General features: G+C 41.8%; 2 protein-coding genes across 5 annotated transcripts in view; both read left to right on the top strand.

Annotated features, from left to right (window-relative positions):
* The window catches only part of LOC144065497 (uncharacterized), a 193,640-nt gene that overhangs the window by 2,171 nt on the left and 168,691 nt on the right, over nt 1-22,778 (top strand). Inside the window, exon 2 of one of the 4 annotated variants that reach the window (XR_013297183.1) lies at nt 12,579-12,750. The exons of 1 other annotated variant lie outside the window; for it this stretch is intronic. Coding sequence is in view for 2 of the 3 variants with exons in the window: in XM_077588393.1 (XP_077444519.1) it covers nt 2,161-3,470 (1,310 nt within the window). In the remaining variant the exon portion in view is untranslated. Of the gene's footprint in view, nt 1-2,160; nt 4,464-12,578; nt 12,751-22,778 lie in introns of those variants that run through there. 2 more of the 4 variants (XM_077588393.1, XM_077588394.1) reach the window with 2 other exon arrangements.
* Nucleotides 5,844-22,738, top strand: LOC144066121 (uncharacterized). Its single transcript, XM_077589467.1, has 8 exons — nt 5,844-5,894; nt 5,939-6,062; nt 6,119-6,127; nt 21,014-21,157; nt 21,692-21,955; nt 22,040-22,324; nt 22,402-22,529; nt 22,607-22,738. The coding sequence occupies exons 1-7, from the start codon at nt 5,844-5,846 to the stop codon at nt 22,449-22,451; spliced, it is 927 nt and encodes a 308-aa protein (XP_077445593.1). The 3' UTR covers nt 22,452-22,529; nt 22,607-22,738.

The following is a 22,778-nucleotide window of genomic DNA, read 5'->3' as shown; positions in this document are numbered from 1 at the left end:
AAATCGGATTAAAAGAACTGGATGAAAAGCCTTAAAACTTTTTTTATAGATCTAAAACAATGTTTATTTGATCTTTTTTTCTTAGTAAGGGAAGATGTCTTAATCATTTGTTGAAAATATTTCTATATAGTTATTTTTACATTTTACAAAATACTTATTGAACTAAAACACACACCAAAAAAATTTGGAGGGAAAAATTTCAAATATTCGTTAAAAATGGGAAAATCAAGACATAATTTACATCTATAGGTTGGTCCGGGTTAAGGGAATAATGTAAATAAAAGAAAAAACAAACTTTTCCTTTTGGGTTTAAGACACCTTTGAGAAATTGCTAATTTTCTGATATAATTTCCTAAAATGTGCTTCTCCGATAACTTTTGATTGACAGTGTCTTAAATATTGTGTACAGTGTCCACGAATACTGAACTTAGAATGAAACAAATTTTCTCCTGACCACGAGAGAGCAGTACGTAAATTAGAGACTGATTCCTGCGAGTTCAAACCGTTTCAAGAACTACCTCTCCCGTGATGCCAATCGGCAAAACAGAAAAGCATCATGACCAAGGGCAATTTTTTTCTGCGCATGCGCGTTTTGCGACGCCTCCTTTTGAGACGCGATCTTCAAGTGATTTATGTTTAATTTAATTTTCAATTTAATTCAAACCTGCGCAAACATTTTTTTGCTCAAACCACATGTCAGAAAATTTGAATAATAATTATTTCCTATGTCCAAATCTCTTACATTTATAAACTTAATGCATCGAAGGAAGTGACGCTGCCACCGCGCATGCCCAATTTTCGCCACCAAACTTAACCTATGGGTCCCCGTCGTGTCTAGCTTCAGCTACTTTATGACCTTAAATATCAGCCAAAATCCTTTTCAAGACCTCGTTGAAACTTTGTGCGCTACTTTAGCTCAGCCTGTTAGCATATATCAAAGGAACAACTCTTCAAGTCGTCGAAGAACTTTGAAGCTTTGCGACCTCTTTAACTTAGCCTAGCTAGCAGCTATCAATGGCGTCTCCATCAGAATTTACGTGTGGGAAAAGAGCAGCAAAGTTCCACGAGGAAAACTCGACATTTTGCAAAATAATGCATGCAAAAGTTGTCCTTCACAGACTAGAAGGGGGGTCCATTTTTATATCTATATATTCCCTTCATCATTAAGGCTTAATGGTAATTGTAGAAGTGCTATATCTGTGCGCTGCAATTGGAAATTCAAGTACAGTAATCCCTCAGCATTTCACTACATCGCGGATTTTTTCTGGGGAAAATGTTTTTTGTTTTTTAAATTATTTTTCAAGCGGAAGCAACTCCCATGTCTTCCGCTTGCTACTAGGACTCAGCACTGAAGATTTTTATTTTATTCTAAGTTCATAAAAATATAAAAAGTGGCCCAGAAGTTACCTTTTTATTTTGACGCGTGTGGGTTTTCTCCGGGTACTCCGGCTTCCTCCCACATTCTAAAGACATGGTAGGCTGATTGGACACTCTAAATTGCTCCTAGGTATGAGTGTGAATGGTTGTGTGTCTTGTTGTGCCCTGCGAATGAATCAGGGTGCCCCGCCTCTGGCCTAAAGTCAGCTGGGATAGGCTCCAGTACCCCCCACGACTCTGATGAGGATAAAGCGGTTCAGAAAATGAGATGAGATTAAAGAATCCTTTGGGTTTAATAAAACAAAACATTTTTAAACATTGAAATGTGTAGGTGTGCTCTTAATTGTACTTTAATTTTGAAGGTGAACTCTTTTTTTCCTCAAACTGTTGATTACAATGCAGGTCACCCGCGAGTGCTATACTTATTCCTTGTTAATTAAACATTTGCTGTGGCAGCCAGCATATTTCAGGAATACTTTGACATACGAGTGTCCCAATTTACGGAACATTTAAGAAACGAGCTAAATTCAGAGCATTTTTTTTCCTTGAGATATGAGACAAATTGGAGATACGATCTTATTGAGATGGTTCCGGGTGGTCAAATATGTGTGGGTGTGTATAGTCATTTGAGTTGATTTCAGTTAAATTTCAAGTTAATGTCATGTTACGACCCTAGCCACCGCCGATATAAGTATAAGACTTTACATTCCCAGTCTAACCTAAAGGACTTCTCGTTAGATAGACAGATTATGAAACATATCATTTATTTTCGTGTCTTTGCAGGTTTCAGAGAATATCTTGGTCCTGATGGGAAAGAGTCTGTTGGCCTTAAAAAGGAACTTGAGCTCCCCCAAATCAAAGGGGAGGAGCCAGAGTTCCCTCAACAAGAAATGAGAGACGAGCGACTTCCAATCAAGGAGGAAGATGATGTCACCTGGTCACTTGGTGAAATCCTGAAGAGGGAAGAGGATCTGGGCGTGACCAGCAGAGGGGCGGAGCCTGCACACACCTTAACGTTACCCCAAATTAAAGAGGAGGAGCCAGAGTTCCCTCAACAGCAAATCAAAAAGGAGGAAGAAGATGTCACCGTGTCAACTGGTGAGCCTTTCAAGAGTGAAGAGGATCTGGGCGTGGCCGGCAGAGGGGCGGAGACTCCGAACGGCAGCTCAGCAGAAGGGCAAGCAGACAATTTAATTGCTCCGTTATCAGATAGCAAAGACTTGCTTTATGACAATGAAGGTCTTAAGGATGGCAAACTCTGGAAATGCTCTCAGTGTGGAAAAACCTTTGGGAAAAAGTCTACTTTGAAAACACATATGAGGAGCCACACTGGGGAGAAACCCTTATCATGTACAGTTTGTGGTAAAAGATTTACAGAGAAGGGAACCTTAAAAAGGCACACAAGAACCCACTCTGGTGAAAAACCATTTTCGTGTTCACTTTGTGGTCAAACATTCACACGGAAGGATCACTTAATTAGTCATGCAAGAACACACACAGGCGAAAAACCATTTTCGTGTTCAGTTTGTGGTCAAAGATTCACACAGAAGGGACACTTAAAAAGGCACACAAGAACCCACACTGGTAAAAAACCATTTTCGTGTTCAGTTTGTGGTAAAACATTTACAGAGAAGGGAAACTTAATTAGTCATGCAAGAACACACACAGGTGAAAATACATTTTCGTGTTCAGTTTGTGGTCAAAGATTTACAGAGAAGGGAACCTTAAAAAGGCACACAAGAACCCACACTGGTGAAAAACCATTTTCGTGTTCAGTTTGTGGTCAAAGATTCACACAGACGGGACACTTAAATAGTCATGCAAGAACACACACAGGTGAAAATACATTTTCGTGTTCAGTTTGTGGTAAAAGATTTACAGAGAAGGGAACCTTAAAAACGCACACAAGAACCCACACTGGTGAAAAACCATTTTCGTGTTCAGTTTGTGGTCAAAGATTCACACGGACGGGAAACTTAAATAGTCATGCAAGAACCCACACTGGTGAAAAACCATTTTCGTGTTCAGTTTGTGGTCAAAGATTCACACGGAAGGGAAGCCTAATTAGTCATGCAAGAACACACACAGGTTAAAAGCCATTCTCGTGTGCAGTTTGCGGTAAAGCCTTTTCTCAAAAGCAAGATTTCCAAAAACACAAGAATCCACGCTGGTGAAAAAACATTTTCCTGCTCAGTTTGTGGTCAAACATTTTCCCAAAGGAGAAGCTTAAAAGAACACTTATTAACCCACACTGGAGAACAATGTCTCCCTGCTCAATTAAAAAGCTACACAATTGAAAAACCTGAAAAGAAGACCTAACAACCCGCAGTGGCGAAAAGCCCTTTCTTTGCTCAATTTGTGGTTCAACACATTGGTTAAAAATACTTATTAATTCATAATACTAAGTTTCTTGCCAAGGATTTATTCATAAGACTTAAAAGAAACAAACGTGTGTGTGTATGTTATCTATTAATTGGCAAAAATGATGAGAATTCCTCGTGTCATTTTTGAATCATGTTGATAAAATTAGTCTGCTGTGAATTTGTCTCTGTTTGAAAAAGAGAAAACCAAGTCAAATGTTTTATTTCATTTAATCTTCAAAATTTTCTATTAGCTTTGTAAACTACATTCTTTTCCTTTTTTAAACTATAAGAACTGACTTTGGGTTCATTTTGGAGTAGTTTTCCATTTTATATTTATCCAAACTGTTTTGATTTTTTTTATGTAAATAGACCTGGCAGTCGGTATATGAAGTCAAATGTGAATTGTTTTTTTAATTTTTTTTTAATGTTGAACAAACAGATAATACTCAATATTTTTATGTATAATCATTAGTATGAAAAAAATATTGATGGCTTGAAACTTATCGTTGTGATTGTACATTGCTTTCACCTGTGGTCGCCTCCCATGTGTGTCACCCACCTGTTTTCCATGTCTCGTCAACCCATGCCTTACTGCGTCCTGCGGCTTTTTGTCCATTTTAATTTTTTGGGGTGTAATTTTTTATTTTGGGCTCAGGTTTTCAGTTTGCTTTTTGTGTTTTTAATTAAAACTCTTTATGTATACCGTAATGATTGTATTGACTCACTACTAGTGATGGGTTTGTGAGCATCAATTGTCGTTTACATACAGTGACCCACTGCTTCGCAGAATACTGACACCTGGTGGACGTTAAAACCACTGCAGGAAACTATACAAAAAGCCCAAGGGTGCATTAACGTCAACTCGATTTCATGTGGGCCGGACTATTTATTTATATATATATATATATGTGTGTATATATATATATATATATATATACATACATATATACATACATATATATATATATATACACATATATATATATACACACATATATATATATACATATACATATATGTGTGTATATATGTATATATATATATATAGTGATACGTTGTTGTTTCTTCAATCCAACTTTTACTGTTATGACTAAAAATCTCCCGTGCCTCAAGCTATGTGCTAAGGCATCAATAATCGAATACCGATACTCTTTAACATGCCACACTTGCTATTTGGATCAAGGGATCAACAATCGAACACCGATAAACACATCCAATCCAAACTCCTTGTACCTCCCCAACATGCAATCGTTAATAAATCACACACCGTTTCATTAGACGCATATATATTATATATGGATGAACATCGAAACGCAATAGCGCTGGCTACCGGAAGCAGCCTATTTCAGGGATCCGGTGCGCAGTGACTGCTGGGAAATATAGTTCTTGAACGCTACACCCACACGCTAAAAACACGTTTTAAAAAGGCAACGGAAGCAAAACTGAGTTCGGTTGTACTTTATTTAGACGTTTTACAACTCACTCACGTCATCACCCACAAATCCTTCAAAGTCCTCATTTTCTGTGTCCGAATTAAACAATTGCCCAAACGAGCCTTCCAAAAACCCAGGTCCCCTCTCTTCGTTCTCAGAGTCACCGTCATTTCCATGTGGCTCCTTAGAAATGATGCCGGCTTTGGCAAAAGCTTGAACAATAATAATAATAATAATCGGACTATTACAACCGTGCAAGCAGACACGTTCGCCCTGTTAGACGTACAGTTTTAGGACCTATCCATAATTCCCTAACTCAGTCTGATCCCGTCTAACAACTTGTGCGTGTTCAGCATCGAAGGAAGAGACCAGGGTTTGCACGTTACTCCACAGATGATTTATTCCTGGTATTGATCTTTACAGAGCTCCGGGTCCCTTTCCCAAATATAAAACCAGCTGAGCGTCGCCATGCTTCAGTGGAGGATGAAAGAGACTAAAGTCCAAACCCGCGTTTGCCCAATTATAGTATTACAAAGATGAATATTCATTCGCTGAGTTTAATGATATGTGGACTGTCCCACGACGTTCTGCAGGGGTGTCCTCTCCTAGAATCTGCTTGTCCGTGATTCCACGTCTGGCCTGGCGTTTCTCCGTACGGGAGTGTGGCGGAATGGCCTCCGAGTCTTTGGAAAGGGCTTCAAGGGGAACATCTTGGGAGAGGGTTTTGTGCTAGGTGGTGTCTTTGTTGTCGGACGTGATCAACAGGGCATTTTGCTGGAACACCGGGAGGCGGAGTTTGGAGATCACGTCAACATTGAAGATGTGATGCAAGCTGTCAGGAAAATAGGGCAGGAGCTTCAGACCATGAAAGATGTTACGTCCACACCAGGTGACGACCTGATAAAGGAGCCACACGTCCGACCGTCTTTCCTCTTGGGTGCACAGTGAAACAAGGTAAGCAGATTCCTTTTCAAATTCTGCACATTGACAACGCTAAATTATAAGAGGAAGGAGGAGCGGAATGGCTTAAAAGTGTAAGTGTGTACATTAGTAGGGTATAAAATCTGGGATTTACCTACTACAATAATGTGGAACTACTCGTGGTTCGATACGGTTTAAAATCTGGGATTTACGTATCAGTGTAGAAGCGGTGTGTGTGAAAACTAAAATTGTTCTGCGTAAAAAAGGGGTTGGGACACTGTTAGAATTATTATGGAATATTCTATATGTGTTGTAAGCATTTTTTTAATAAGTAGTAAGGCTATAAACAGTCATGGGAACATGGACATTTTTCCTCCACATCATCGTCTCCTCAAGGCCAAAGCTCGAGGACACATTGTTTCGGACACTTCTCCGGCAGGACTCAATGAGACTGTTATGACGAGACTCCAGCAGCAGATTTGAAAATACGGCTTTGTTTACATTATAATACTACTTTGTTTACCTTATAATGAAAATATTATGCAATTCCTCACACCATTGTTTTGGGTGTTCGGAAAGAATGTCGCGATTAAATACAATGATTCAGTTACTGCAATTCAGAATGCTTTGTGGACTGAGACGACGTCACAAGGCAACTCCTTGCAAGTTGTAAGCAGCTATGTTGAAAGATGTTTTTCCTTTTTTAATTAAATATTACTAATAATGATTTAAAAGGTTTGAATCATTATTCCAACATTTGGTCCTTCGAGTAGCCGGGGTCAACACACCGATAAGGAATCCAGACGCTGCAGTTCAATATCTGGAGTGACCGTGCACGGCGAGAATCCCTTTTCCAGGCTGGATTATTTCTCAGCAGCGCCTGAATTCTAATCGGTTGACGACTATCCTCTGGGTAAGCATCTATCGACATTTCTGCCGAGTCCGCGTGTGATGGCTGCATATTGTTGACGGGTTCCAAATGCGCGAAGGGCATCACACGCGATGGCCTTATTTTGAGAAGTAAGGCTCGCGTCCTGGGGATGGCGATTTTAAAACCCTGAGGATACTAGTCACTAGCAGGTAGACACGGTGGGGTCTATAAAAATGTGGTGGTCGACGTTGGTTGTGTGTGCGTAGTTGTTAAAGCCTAAGGAGAAACAGAAAAAGGAAAAAAAGGTACTACGGGGATACACACATCCACTCCAAAATTGGGTGGTGCAAACAGTAAAACGGCTATTGACGACGATCCAAAGATGCGTCTGCCGTGTAAAGATTGAATTGGTGGAAATTAAAGCGCTACAAGAATTAAACATCTAAACTTATGGATAAATAAATATGGATTTGCTGGCCAGCTTAATATGCATAAGATATTGATACTGCAGGATAAAATACGTGCTAAGCATGGGGGAAACCTTAACAAAATGGAGCAGGAGGGATATAATGATACCTATTATCGGTTTATGATGGCAAGGAAACGGAGTAATGGATGGGTTAAATCAGTTGATAACGGTGGGACTGGAAACACAGAGGCTGTGTTATTCCACAGAAAAGAGGACGAGGAGACTGGCCCGGTGGGGAAGAAGTGTGTTGTTGTTGTTAAAAAGGAGGAGATATTGCCGAGGCCCCCTCCGACAAATATGAACGACCGACTGACCAGGACAGGAGGGGGGAATGGTCAAAGACATGGGGAGAAACACTATCTCCCCAGCCTGGGGCGCCGCCAATGAGTGATGTGTTTATTGAACAATATCCCATGATCGAAGTTGCTAATACTAATGTGGGCAAGGAGCAGGCTCCTACTATCCTGGTTCACAGGACTTGGATGCAGGACGACGTGAAAAAGGCCGTAGAAGGCATCACGTCGCATAAGGTTGATGTGGGGGAGTTTGTCTTGCAAATGGAGGACATTAGACGATCTTATCACCTGAATGGGGTGGAAACGCAGCAAATTTGGATGTTTGCGTTAAAAGGTGATTGGCATGCTGTTAGAGGTGATTGGAATCCAAAAGTTGATGGTGGCCCGTTGTGTCATGACGGTCGTGATTTGAATTTGAGAGTGCATGAACTGATTGATCGGGTTACGGGGAAGTTTAAAACAAAAGCTAATTATACCGTGATTAGCAGAGCTAAGCAGAGGAATGGTGAGCCTTTTGCAGAATATCAAATCAGGATGACGGCTTGTTTTAAGGCCAACAGCGGCATCGCTGAAGACCACGCGGTGGGGAGCCTTTATCAGGAGCAGCTAAAAAATGTGTTGCATGCTCATTCAAATTATACGCTTAGGGAATGGATTGAAAAACACTGGGTAGATAGGCCTACGGGCACGCTTGAACAATACGTAAATCAGGCGGTCCATGCTGAAGAGGTTTTAAAAAAGAAAGGGAAAAGAAAGGGGGGGGGCACCCTCTAACGAGGACGGGATTTTTTACCCAAATAAGGGATGGGAGCATAAACCTTTTAACAGGGATAATGGGAAAAAATATGCAAGGAAGTTCAACAGAAATCGAGGTAACAGAGAGAAAATCTGTTGGATCTGTGGGAAAATAGGTCATATATCACGCGATTGCCCAAATAACAGGGCCTCTGAAAGTGAAGGCCAATCAGCATGACTAGTCGGGGGGCCTGCTCAAAACGAGATAAGCAATGGATTTGAGCAGAGGGAAGTGGAACTAAATTTAGCGGAGATATTGGCACTCGATACAATTAAACCTGAAATCACACTGTTCGTGAATGGGATGCGATTAAAATTTTTGTGTGATACCGGGGCTTGTAAAACTGCGATTAAAGTGGCTATTCCAGGGGCTAGACATACAAAACGGAGGGTTTTTGTGACAACAGCAGGTGCCGCCGTTTCGGAGACATTTCCGGTTTGGATAAGGGACCCGGAGGGGGAGTCGTGTAAAATGTCTGTGCTGGTGGTGCATGAGTGTCCTGTCAATTTACTGGGGAGGGATGGCCTATTACAATTGGGCTTGGCTTTGGTCCCCTCCGCTAGTGGTAATATGGTGGTTAAAAGGCAAAAAGAAATCCAAAATGGCCAATTGAATGTGTTGCAGGGGGGCCAACCTGCGTTTTTTTACTATACGCTAGAGGTGTCAGATAACGCGCCGACGGGGGTGGGGAGCACCCTGTTATCTACAGCTGCAGATTTGATTGAGACGCAGGAGAGTGTTGATAATGTTGACTCCCTCCATGTGCTGATGTGGTACAAGAGGTCTGAAGGGCCTGATGAAATCTATGAGAACAGATTAGCACAGGTCATGCCGGCTGAAATTAGATTGGAATACCTGTACACGGATGGTATTTCAACAGTTGTGGGGGGGGTTGAGTTGTCTTTGGGATATAGAAACCTTTTTCTTGAATGGGCAACTCCACACATTGTCTTATGCAAACCGTACAATCAGAGAAAAGAGGTGCTGCGTGACTTTATACAAACGGCCCACGGGGCAACCGATTGGAGTGTATTAGACACAGGGCTTGAGTATAGCGAAATTACGGAGACATACAGAAAAGTTTCAAACTATGGGCGTACGGGTGGGGATTTACCTCCAATGACTAGCACGATCAACAACGGGGATATACCTATTATCAGAAGAGGAAGAGGAGCTGTTAGCAACAGTCCCTCCCGAGATATGGTCCAAAGGACCTTCTGATGTAGGACTAGTGAAGGGGGTGATACTGGTAATAATTAGACCAAAATCTGAACTCAGGCCCTGTGTCCAACAATATCCGTTAAAACCTGATGCTTTGGAAGGAATAAAACCTGTAATTGAGGATTTGTTAAAAGCGGGGGTTATTATTGATTGTGAGGATTCACCGTGCAACTCTCCAATTTTTCCAGTGAAAAAGGCGGCCCCTTCTGGGGGATGGAGAATGGTTCAAGATTTACAAGCGGTAAACTCTGCAGTAATTCAGCGCGCACCTTGTGTGCCAGACCCGCACACGCTTTTGAATAATTTGGATCCGGATGCGGCATTTTTTACAGTAATCGACATAAGCAACGCTTTTTTCTCCATCCCATTAGATCGGGATAGTCAATTTTGGTTTGCCTTCACGTTTGGAAGGAAAAAATATACTTTTACGAGACTGCCACAGGGATACTGTGAAAGCCCCACGATATATTCACAGGTTATGAGTAGCAGTGTAGCTAGGTTCCAACCGCAGGGGGGAAGCCAAATTATTGTGTATGTGGATGATGTACTAGTAGCTTCATCTAGTTTAGAGGCCTGTAAAGTAGTCACTGTAGCCTTGATAGGACACCTGGCGGCAGAAGGCCACAAAATAAGCAGAAACAAATTGCAGCTTTGTAAAGAACAAGTAAAATATTTAGGATATAATCTGGTTAAAGGTGGAAAGAAAATTTTAGATGACAGAAAGAAGGTGGTCTTAGACGCACCTAAACCACTGACTAAAAAACAAATAGTCATTTTTAGGTCTCACTAATTACTGTAGGGCGTGGATTCCAAATTACGCAGAGATTGTATCTCCCCTTGCTAAAATGATGAATGATGGTTTAAAAATGTCCTCGGCTCTAAATTGGACAGCAGAGGCTGAGACGGCATTTTGTACGTTAAAGCAGATGCTAGTAACTAGTGGTACTTTAGCGTTACCTAATTATAACAAGCCTTTTGTGCAGATGGTGGACTGTAAAGGGGAGTTCATGACGTCTGTGCTGACTCAGGAATTTGGGGGGAAAATGAGGCCTGTTGCATACTTTTCGTCCAGATTAGATAAGGTGGCCTGCGCGCTTCCTCATTGTGTGCGGGCGGTGGTGGCAGCTTCTATGGCGGTGGAGAGCAGCGCTACGATAGTGCTTTTTCATTCTTTAACCCTTAGAGTTCCGCATGCAGTGGCGGCGTTATTGCTACAAACAAACATGAAATTTTTGTCTCCGGCGAGACATTTGTCTTGCATAGCCATTCTGCTTTCGCAACCACATCTCACACTCGAGAGGTGTGTTAAAATTAATCCAGCTACTTTGTTGCCACTTCCTGGGGAGGGAGAGCAACATGATTGTCAAGCGATAGCCGTAGAGGCTACAAAGTGTAGGAAGGATTTAAAAGATCAACCGCTGGACAGCGGTGAAGTCCTTTTTGTTGATGGTTCCGCTAGTAAGGACGAAATGGGAAAAACTCGGACGGGGTATGCGGTTGTAACCGCGACTAAAATCTTAAAAGCGGAACCATTGCCGTCCAATTACTCTGCGCAAGCGGCAGAGTTAATTGCATTGACGGAAGCATGCATCCTGATGAGCGACAAGGATGTTACAATTTATACAGATAGTCAATATGCATTTTCATCATGCCACGTTTTCGCTAGTTATTGGGCAAATAGGGGTATGATATCTTCCACGGGCAAAGCGGTGACACATGCTAAATTGTTGCAACGACTGATAGCTGCGGTGCAGCTCCCAAAACATATTGCTGTTTGTAAATGTGCAGCACATACTTCAAAAAATGACCAGGTTTCCTTGGGGAATGCCTTTGCTGATGTGGCGGCAAAGGAGGCTGCAAGGAAACCCTTTATTGGGATGATAGACTCGGTGTATGACAAAACCATCTTATCAGATGATATTTTGGCAAAGATGCAGTTACAAAGCCCACAATCCGAATTCAAATTATGGATTGATAAAGGGGCGAAATTGCAAAATGGGGTTTATGCGAGCATTGAAGGCCAACCAATCTTACCAAAAAATTTGTTTAGATGGGCGGCCATTTTGAGTCATGGCAAAACGCATGTTTCCACGGCGGGAATGGTTGCTTTGGTGCAACGGCACTACAAAACGTATGGATTTAATCTATATGCAAAAAATTTTTGCAGAGCATGTTTGGCTTGTGCTCGACATAACCCCCAAGGGGGGATACGGCCAAGACGTGGGCAATTTCCAAAAGCTACATATCCATTTCAAAGGATACATATGGATTTTATTGAATTAAGTAAAAGTGAGGGGAAAAGATACTGCTTAGTGATTATTGATGCCTTTTCAAAATGGGTTGAAATTTTCCCAACAAAACACATAGATGCGTTAACGGTAGCCAAAGCATTATGTAAAGATATCATTCCACGATATGGAATCCCAGAAACCATTTGTAGTGATAATGGCACCCATTTTGTTAACAAAATAATTGATGGAATTGGCAGTAGGTTCCATATCTCGTTGCGAAATCATTGCGCCTACCACCCACAATCGGCGGGCCTTGTCGAAAGGATGAATGGAACTATAAAAAATAGACTAAGAAAATGTATGGAAGAAACAAAGAGACCATGGACAAAATGTATTGATTTGGTGAAATTACATATTAACATCACGAGCTCAAGTGGGTTAACCCCATATGAAGTCCTGTTTGGTAGACCATACAAATTGCCCTTATTCACTACACAATGGGAATTGGATGACGAGGCAAATTTAGCTGACTACATGAGAAAATCTTTAGAAAAACGCACCGAACTTAAGTTACCAGAGGGAGATGGTTCTTCTCAACAGGAAACGGACGGAGCGAAGGTGGTTCCTGGAGACTGGGTGCTGATACGCAGTATAAAAAAGAAACATTGGAGTGACGCAAAGTGGGAGGGGCCATACCAAGTGTTGCTGACCACACCAACAGCCATCAAGATAGCTGAGAGGGGAACCTGGATCCACCTTTCACACAGTAAGAAGGTTATCTCAATTGAAACGGTCCAAGAGGAACCCCATAAATAAAGATAAAAAGTCATGGTAAAAACAATTGTTGCCCTTGGGGCAATGGCATTAATGATTGTGACTCTATTCCTCTCCATAATAGGGCTACTTTCTCCAGTTGGAGAGAAAGGCGGAGGCGTTTCAATTAAAGATACACCTTCTTATGGGAGGGTAAAACGAGCAACAATAACATGGGACATAACATTACCTACTGACTCAAATTTCCAAACATGCATTCGAGATGACACCCCCAGACGATTAAGCACACGAACAATGTTTTGCCTTCCATACAATAGAACTACGGATATCTTCCTTTCATGTAAGAAAATATTTTTAGACTCATGGACATCCCGGTCGCCATACAAGGGATCAACCTATGGTAAAGGATATGTGTGGTACATGACAGCCCTGAGGAGGGGTTGGGGCAACCTTGTTGCAGAAACTGGTCAAGATTGGCAAGCTTGGATGTCGGACACGTGTGCAAAAGCCATCAGGCCCCTGATAAAATTAACCCAGACGATGGGGGGAATACAAATCAGTATTCAGACTGACAAATTGACTTGTGGAAGAGATCCTTGTCTGACGTTTTTCCTAAGCCCATGGTCAAGGGGGGAAAACCCTTATTACAAATTTTACATTTGTGTCTCAACAGTAATTACCAGGCCTATGGAGGCCGTGTTTAGGGCGTCAGAGAAGGAAACAACTGAAAAGGCCGTAGTAAAATTGAAATCTGAAAAAAACACAGATGAAGAATTCATTTCTGCAACAGGGATTTCCCATAATTGGTTGTTGTTGATGGAAAATGCAGCTAAGGCTATCAATCAAACCTGTATAACATGTATGGGGCCCCGCCCCCTCTTACGAGTAGTGCCCGCGCAAATTACCCCTGATTGTGTAAATGAGATAATGACAAAAGAAGATGTAAGCCCAAAATGTATGAAATGGAATAATGTCTACCCAGTTACAACGACAGCGAAGGACAAGCCTAACTTTTCAACACATGTCGCGTTTAATCATTTTACCTGTTTAGTCCTCACAGGGCACGGTCCGGCACTGGGAGAGATAAATGTGACGTGGTGTGCCCACGTCCTAAAACAGACTGCACCCCTGATACCACGTTCTGACCTATGGTGGTGGTGCGGCCAAAACAAAATATACGACTCCTGCAAAAATGCAGCAGGACTTTGTGCCTTGGTCTCACTGCTATTACCAGTGTCTGTTTTTCCATCTACAGTAGAGGAGATACAATTGGCTGCACAGAAATCCGGTATGATGGCGGGCCCCTCGCGACGGCGTCGATCGGCATGGAGAGAGGGTGATCCGACATACATTGATGCGATTGGCGTCCCCCGGGGCGTACCAGATGAGTATAAGTTGGTTAATCAGATCGCAGCAGGTTGGGAGTCTATTTTTCTTTTAATTACTCCAAACAAAAATGTTGATCGGATAAATTACCTGCATTACAATGTCCAAAAACTTGGAAATTATACTGAACAGGGATTTGTGGCGATAAAGGAACAACTAGCAGCCACCAGCCTAATGACGTTCCAGAATCGCATAGCAGTTGATATGCTGCTCGCGGAGAAAGGGGGCGTGTGTGCAATGTTCGGAGATGAGTGTTGCACTTACATACCGAACAACACGTCACCCGAGGGGTCCCTCACCAACGCCATTGATGGCCTGCAGACCCTCAACCGCAATATGAAGAAGCATTCTGGAGTCAGTGAATCCGTCTGGCAGCGCTGGTGGCGGGATATGTTTGGAGAATATCGGAATTTGGCTCAATCCGTTTCAGTTTCCGTAGCCCTTTTTGCTACGATTTTGACATTATGTGGGTGTTGTATTATTCCCTGCTTAAGATCTTTGATAAGCCGACTTATAACCACTGCGATTGCCCCTACAAATTCCAAATTGCATGAATTATATCCCCTACTGAAACGGGCTGACACTAACAGTGAATTCCAGGAGCATGGTAATTACGAGGATGGATTGGATGAAAATGATCTTATTTTCTGCTTTTCAGACCTGCCGAACGAGTAGAGCCTAAGCGGGTAAAATTAAAACAGCCAACGGTGATATCCCTGTTATTTTGAATTTGTCATAAAATGAATAACAAACATATAGTAAAAGGAGGGAATGTTAGAATTATTATGTAATATTCTATATGTGTTGTAAGCATTTTTCAATAAGTAGTAAAGCTATAAATCAAGTCATGGGAAGATGGACTTTTTTCCTGCACAGTCCTCTCCTCAAGGGCAAAGAGGCCAAGGCGTTACGGACACTTTTTCCCAGCAGGACCAAATGAGACTGTTATGTCGGGGCTCCGCCAGCAGATTTGAAAATACGGCTTTGTTGACATTATAATACTGCTTTGTTGACATTATAATCCTGCTTGGTTTACTTAAGAATGCTTTGTTTACCTTATAATGAAAATATTATGCACCATTGTTTTGGGGTTGTCACACCATTTCATTTTCAGACTGTTGTTTTTCTAAACCAGAAGGTGTTATTGTACTGATTACATAAACATGTTTTTCGAATGTCGCGATTAAATACAATGATTCAGTTACTAGAATTTAGAATGCACTGGGGGCTAAGACGACGCCACACGGCATTTTCCTTGCAAGTGTAACCAGAAATGTTGAGAGATGTTTTTCCTTTTTTAATTAAATATTACTAATAATGATTTAAAGGGTTTGAATCATTATTCTAACATTGACCAAATCTATATCTAAAAATCCATGTATAATAAAAGATATAAATTTTGCACCGACTGCATGTTGCAGTTTATTTAATTTTTTGTTCATTATTATTATTTTTTTTACAGGCAGTGGAGTGAAGTCTATATATTATTTTTAATAAATAACATGCTAACAAATGAAAAATAAAAAATGCTGCATTTTGTTAAAAAAAATTCTTGGAATAAATTGAGCATTTAAAATAGTGATTTTTTTTGCATATCAAGGATTTTTTCCCCCAAACTGTATTGTTTCTAAATAATAACAAATTATATTCATAACCACATTATTTAAAAAAACTCAAATTACTAACATATTTAACTTAAAATGTTCATGAATAAAAAAACTTAGTTTTTTTCAAAGGATTTGATATTACTCTCAAAACAAGAGATGAGATATGAAAAAAATGGAAAAAAATTCTATTTTGCATAAATATGAATGAAATTAAACTTTTTAAAATGTATTTATTTTTACCTTTTTTTAATCCACGACAATGAAACGGCATTTTAAAAAATCGCAAATACTCATTCTTACATGCGATACACATACATGTCCACATAGTGGTGCCAGAGAAGAAGAAAAAAGAATCAATATGTTAAGATAATACAGTGGTACCTCATCATACGACCGCTCGTCATACAATATTCTCGTCTTACGACGGAAATTTCGATCGAATAATTCGCCCGTCATGCAATCAAAATTTTGTGATGCGACCAAGCCAGGTGGCCATGGCACTGTCTTTTTTGCATATCTTTCGTGTTTAATATCTACGAGCACCGAATGAGTTATTCAGACCAGGAAACGCACAACGCGCATGTGCGGGAAACAGAGGGCTTTCTGGGTAATGAAGTATACTCGTGCACACAACGCCAACAGGCAATGGCACTCTTTCTCAGAATAAAACTTTACCCACAATCAATACGTGGGTAAGCTCAGCTGCTGCTTTTCCTGTTATTATTATCTAATACGAGGAGTATTATATTACTTCTCGTTCGCTGCTCATAAGAACATCAGGGGCACTGGCTCGCAACTCCCCGCAATAGCATCCCCGGTAGCAACTCTATCATAGGCGCCGTTCAAAGCGGCAGCGACCACAGATGTTACAAGCTAGAAGGGAGCCGCTAGCCAGCGCCCCCGATGCCCATGAGCAGCAGAGCGATCGCTGATAAAAGACTGCTGCTCGTCGGCAAGTGGTTGTGCGTTATCCGATTGTGAGGACATTTGTGTGCATCATTTTCGGAATATTTTGAAGGGAATAGTACAACAGCAAACAACCCATCGATAGCGAACGTGAGGGTGGAGTGTTTGTTCCGTTTACGAGTGCGTTGTGTGGAGAAAAAAAAACGAAGCCTCCCTGCCCCTTTTGTGCGTCTCTCCCTCTCCCATCGGCGAAATGCGTCTAATTGTACTTCTATTAAACACATTTTATTACTATTAAACCACTAGTTATGTGTTACTTTGTTAATAGATGGCGAATTAGAAGAAATAAAACATTTTTTCCAATCCAATATCCTGTTTTTGGTGTTTTTTCAGAGGGTTGGAACGAATTAATTTGTTTTCCATTCATTTCAATGGGAAACGTAGGCTCGAGTTACGAGAACCTCGTCATACGATCTCAGTCTCGGAACGGATTACGATCGTATGTCGAGGTACCACTGTATCCACTTCTCTAAATAATGTTTCTTTTTAAACAACAAAACAATTATTCGAACAAACCAAGGCACGAAAGTATCATCAAAACAAATGTTGCAACCTGCGCATGAGAATTACAACAACATAATTAAAGAATGAACAAAAACCATGGATTAAAAGTGAAAAATTGGATTGGATTGGATAACTTTTATTCATCCCGTATTCAGGAAATTTCGTTGTCACAGTAGCAAGAGGGTGAGGATGCAGGAATAGGAATATACATATATATATATATATATATATATATATATATACATATATACATATATACATATATACATATATACATATATACATATATACATATATACATATATACATATATACATATATATATATATATATATATATATATATATATATATATATATATATATACATATATATATATACACATACGCACGTGTACATACACCCATACATATACATACACACACATATATTAGCACATATATACATACATACACATAAATGCACATGCATGCATACGGTAGGTCTTAACACAGCCATTTTTTTTGTTAAGAAGCCTGACAGCTGATGGGAGGAAGGATCTGTGGAAGCGCTCCTTCCTGCAATGAGGGTGCCGCAGTCTATTGCTAAAGGAGCTTCAGAGAGACTCCACAGACTCATGCAGGGGGTGGGAGGCGCTGTCCATGATGGATTTCATCCTGGTCAGCATCCTCCGCTCTCCCACTTCCTCCACAGAGTCCAAAGGACAGTCCAGAACAGAGCTGACCCTCCTGACCAGCTTATTGAGCCTGTTCCTGTCCCTCTCCGTCCTCCCGCATCCCCAACAAAGCACTGCATAAAACACTATAGATGCCACCAGTGTCGTAGAAAGTCCTCAGCAGTGTCCTGCACACTCCAAAGGACCGTAGACTCCTCAGTAGGTAGAGGGGGCTCTGGCCCCTTTTGTATGTTTGTGGACCAGTCTAGTTTGTTGTTTAGGTGAACACCCAGGTACTTCAAATTCTCCACGATTTCAATGTCTGTACCCTGGATGTTCACCTGAGTGGTCTGTTGAGGATTCCTCCAAAAGTCAATGACCATTTCATTTGTCTTACTGGTTTTGATGTAGAGATGGTTTTGCCTACACCAGTCAACAAAGGCTGTGATGACTCCCTTGTAATCCAGGTCGTTCCCGTCCGTCACTCGTCCAACAATAGCGGTGTCGTCAGAGAAATTCTGGAGGTGGCAGGTGTCTGTATATGTTTGAAATTCTGTGGGGAGAGCACTGTGCCTTGTGGGGCCCCCGTGCTGCAAGCTACCACATCAGACGTACAGTCCTTGAGTCTCACATATTGTGGTCTGTCAGTGAGGAAGTCAATGATCCATGCGGCTAGGTGGTTCCTTACTCCAGCCTCTTCCAGTTTCCCTCTCAGTAGGACCGGCTGAATGGTGTTGAACACACTGGAGAGGTCAAAAAACATCATTCCCACTGTGCGCCCCGTGTTCTCCATGTGTGAAAGAGACCTGTGCATCAGGTAGGTGGTAGCATCTTCCACACCAATGCCTGGACAATAGGCGAACTGCAGAGGGTCCTCAAGGTTAAGTGAGGGGTGCTCATGGCAGGTGAGTCGACGTCAGATGAGTTTTTCATTGACAAGGGTTTTGACACCGTCTGACTTACAGTCTACTCAGAGTCACCTGTGTCTTGAACTATCTTGACCTGAGGTTGGTGAATCAACTTTGACTTTTCAGCGATCTTTGCTGCTGTGGAGGTTGGTGAGTTGGGCCACGAATGGGCCTTCCCATCATGGAGAGAACCAGGACTTCCTTTTTATGACTCGGATCAGGATCCAGTCACCTGGCTTCACCACCTCCTGCAAGATAGACAAAAGGATCATGGCAGCTTACATGTTCTTTGGATAAGTTTCTCCAAACATTTTACCATCCACTCTGAAAGTAGATCTGCCTCACCCTTAGTCTCTTGTCATGGTTCACCTTCCCATAGAGGAAGTTGGAATGGTCTTCCAAGAACTATCTCAAAAGGTGTTAATCTAGAGCTAGTTGGCACTATCTTCATATAAGTTTTGACCAGTGTTAGGCGTTCTGGCCATGGCTTCTTTATCTCTTCCATGGTTTTCTTAAGTCTTGGTTTTATCGTACCATTTGTTTGCTCTACCAGTCCCACGCTCTTTTGGACGTTGGCCTCGTTTGGACCTGAGGTCATCTTGCACATTTTCTGTAACAAATTAAACAGTTCCTACAAAATTTTTAAGTAGGTATTTGGCACATGGAACACACGCTGTGTACCATGTTCATAATCCCCCCTGTTGAGACATTGTCCATGGCTCAATTTCGGAATAAATTTTTGGCAGGCACTGTAGGCCTTTAGCTGTGTACAGGTTGTCTGCAGACTGTTCTTGAGATCGGCTCAGCCCTTGTTGCTGTGCATACTGTGCAGCAAGTGTCCGCGCTGCCTCCCCAGCTGCCACACTGTGTCGCTGTCTTCAAACACGTACTCAACATCTGCAGACAGCTATTAGGTTGGGCTTAATACCCCAATGAACAAAAATCACAACAATCTTACATCTTACTTATTCCATCACTATAGTTTGTGAAAATTTAAATGCCTTATCAGTCAAAATTAAATATGCTAGCTGGTATTCTATTATGATCACTGCTTCCTTGTTAAGATCAAGAACTATATTTGTTTTTCCCTTCCTGCAATTACACAAATTAACTAATCATTCTAAAAATAGGAAAAATACAAAAAGCAAACCAGGCTGCTTTCTCCTCAGGAAAACAGCTTTCCCACTCTCTGCAACAGTTACATTCACATCAATTAATATCCAGAAACAAATGCACACATTTATAATTCTGAAAAGAATTGAACCCACTAAAATGTAACCACCCCTTGTTTGTCAGGGTTAATATTTCAGCATAATTGTGTCCTTTAGAGCAATTAAAGCCCATTACTTATAAAATGCATACTACTCAAGTCTCAATTCAATTAACAATGTGTATCGCGTTGCATATTAACCTCAGTTGTTTGACATTCAAAATATCCCAAACTAGTAGTCTTTTTATCAAATGTAACATTCCATTGTCTTTGGAGTTTGCCAATCATCTCCTATAACATTTTTGTTGGAATAATGATTTAAACCTTTTGAATCATTATTAGTAATATTTAATTAAAATAGGAAAACATCTTTCAACATAACTGCTTACACTTGCAAGGAGGTACCTTGTAACATCGTCTCAGTCCACAAGGCATTCTAAATTGTAGTAACTGAATCATTGTATTTAATCGCGACACTCGAAAAACATGTTTATGTAATCAGTACAATAACACCGTAGATGGTTAGAAAAACAACTGTGTGAGAATTGCCGAAGTAAGCAAAAAAGTTGAACAAGGCACCCAAACAACGGCGTGAAGAATTGCATAATATTTTCATTATAAGGTAAACAAAGCATTCTAAAATAAACCAAGCAGTATTATAATGTAAACAAATCATCCGTATTTTCAAACAATAATGCGATTATCGCCATCTGCTGCTGGAGTCCCGTCAAAACAGTCCCGTTGTGTTTTGCCGAAAAGCGTCCGAAAACAATGTGTCCTCGAGCTGTGGGGCCTTGAGGAGACGATGGGGAGAGAAAGTGTCTGTGGTCCCATGAATTAATTTATAGCCTTATTACTTATTAAAAATGCTTACAACACATATAGAAACATTCCATAATAAATCTAACAATTACTTTGAAACACAATAATATCAGACATAATTAAAAGAAAATCTACTTATATCGGTTGATTTTTTTCACTACTAAATTTCCGCATACTTGAAACGAAAGTACCGTATTATCCAGACCAACTGGCCTACCAGAACCAACGCTTCCGGGGGAGAACCTCGCTGTTCAAGGAAAAACTCAGAGAGGGGAAGGCGACTTTGCTACTGAGGAACGTCGTCGTCGGAGATAACGGGACGTACCAGTGCTACGTGGGAACCGTCAGTGTAATATATTGATACTAGGAATGATAATTGCCTCGGGTTATAAAAGTGTGTTTAACCACGCCACCGGGAACCGTGGGGTAGCACAGCGTGACCCGGACGTAGTAGTGTTGTGTGTCCGGTCTGGGGGTGTGTTGGAGGGTTGCAATAAAGAGCTACACATGTGTGAACCCTGGCTCCGCCGTCTATTGCTGTTAGGGATATATTAACAGTTATATAGAGTGCAAAGTTATCACAGTCAGCAAAACCACTGTGTCTACCTTCGAAGTCCACGTTGAAGGTAAACCTGGTCTCGGCCCACGTTGGCACGAAAACTACCTTAAAGCTACCAAAAGGTCGGGACGCTGTTGTTTCTGGTCCACCGAAACGCAAAAATGCGCTCTAAATGACTCGCTATGATGAGCCTCGTAGCAGTAGCATATAGCATCATCATTGTCATAAGTTCCTCCCCGGGAAGACCTTTTCTATTGTGGCATTTTTAGCCGTCGCCGTGTCAACTACAAGTTTTTGTCTTTGTGTTATGTTTGCCGTGAAGCTCCAGTCACCGTGATCCAGATCCAACAAGTTGAAGACAACCAACTGATCTGCAGCTCGGAGGGAATCTTCCCTCGACCCCAAATCCGCTGGTTCTCCAGGCCTGCGTTGGCGCCAGCTCCGGACAGCATCTCCAACGTCCTCCAGCAGGCGGAGACAAAACTTTTCAGCATCAACAGCTCGCTCCGCCTGATGGGCGACGGCGAATACATCTGCGAAGTCAGCGCCTCCAACAGCAGCCGAAGAACCACGTGGAGGAAGACAAGTGAGACCTTCACCTGGTTGCAGACCAAGAAAACCACCCAAATCTAAGAATCTAATAGTGAGACCTACGGTTATCTCCTACCAGCTTTGAACATCTCCGACACGTCGAAGAGGATCGAGTGCGCGCTGGTGATCAACGAAAGCGACCTCGCGTGGACCTTCAACACCAGCAAGGTTATCGCCAGCAGGCCCGCCGGGCAGAAATATGTCGTGGCGGACGCCTGGGAGAAGTACGTGAAGGACTTGTCGGAGGACAGGAGCCTCCACCTGCGAGACCTGACGCCCGACCGAAGCGGAGAGTACACTTGCGCTCGGAGCAACGCCATGCAAATGCGTGTGAATGTGGTTTTCTTGCGAGTGACGGAGCACGGTGAGGTGGCGGGGAAGCCGAAAGACTGTGGCACAGATTTGGAATGACGAGCTGTGGTTTTTGATCTTCGTTTGCAGGGTATCCCAAAGAGCGGGACATCGTTTTAGGGGTGCTGGGGGAGCGGTAGTATCCGTGGGGGTGAAAATCTCTTGCGTCATGAAGGCTCGGTGTCGCCGCTAGCGCCGTGAACCGAGGACACGTCAAGGTGAGGGGTGTTCTCAAAGAACCGGTGATACTGGGACTTGAATGCGAAATACTGAAAAATAAATCATCTTTAAACAGTTGTCTAGAGAGAACGGGTGAAGAACACGCGGAGAACGTTCCTCTGGATAGAAGATAGGAACGGGAGATGACGCGGACAACCGGACTGGACACTACCAGACCTCAAACAATGGACAGGTCTCCACTCTGTCAGAAAAAAATCCAGCTTTGCTAGCAGAATCTGGTGGAAAAG

Source organism: Stigmatopora argus, chromosome 20 (assembly GCF_051989625.1).
Source record: "Stigmatopora argus isolate UIUO_Sarg chromosome 20, RoL_Sarg_1.0, whole genome shotgun sequence".
Taxonomy (NCBI): domain Eukaryota; kingdom Metazoa; phylum Chordata; class Actinopteri; order Syngnathiformes; family Syngnathidae; genus Stigmatopora; species Stigmatopora argus.
Note: the sequence above shows the minus strand (reverse complement) of the source record. Positions and strands in the feature narration are given on the sequence as shown.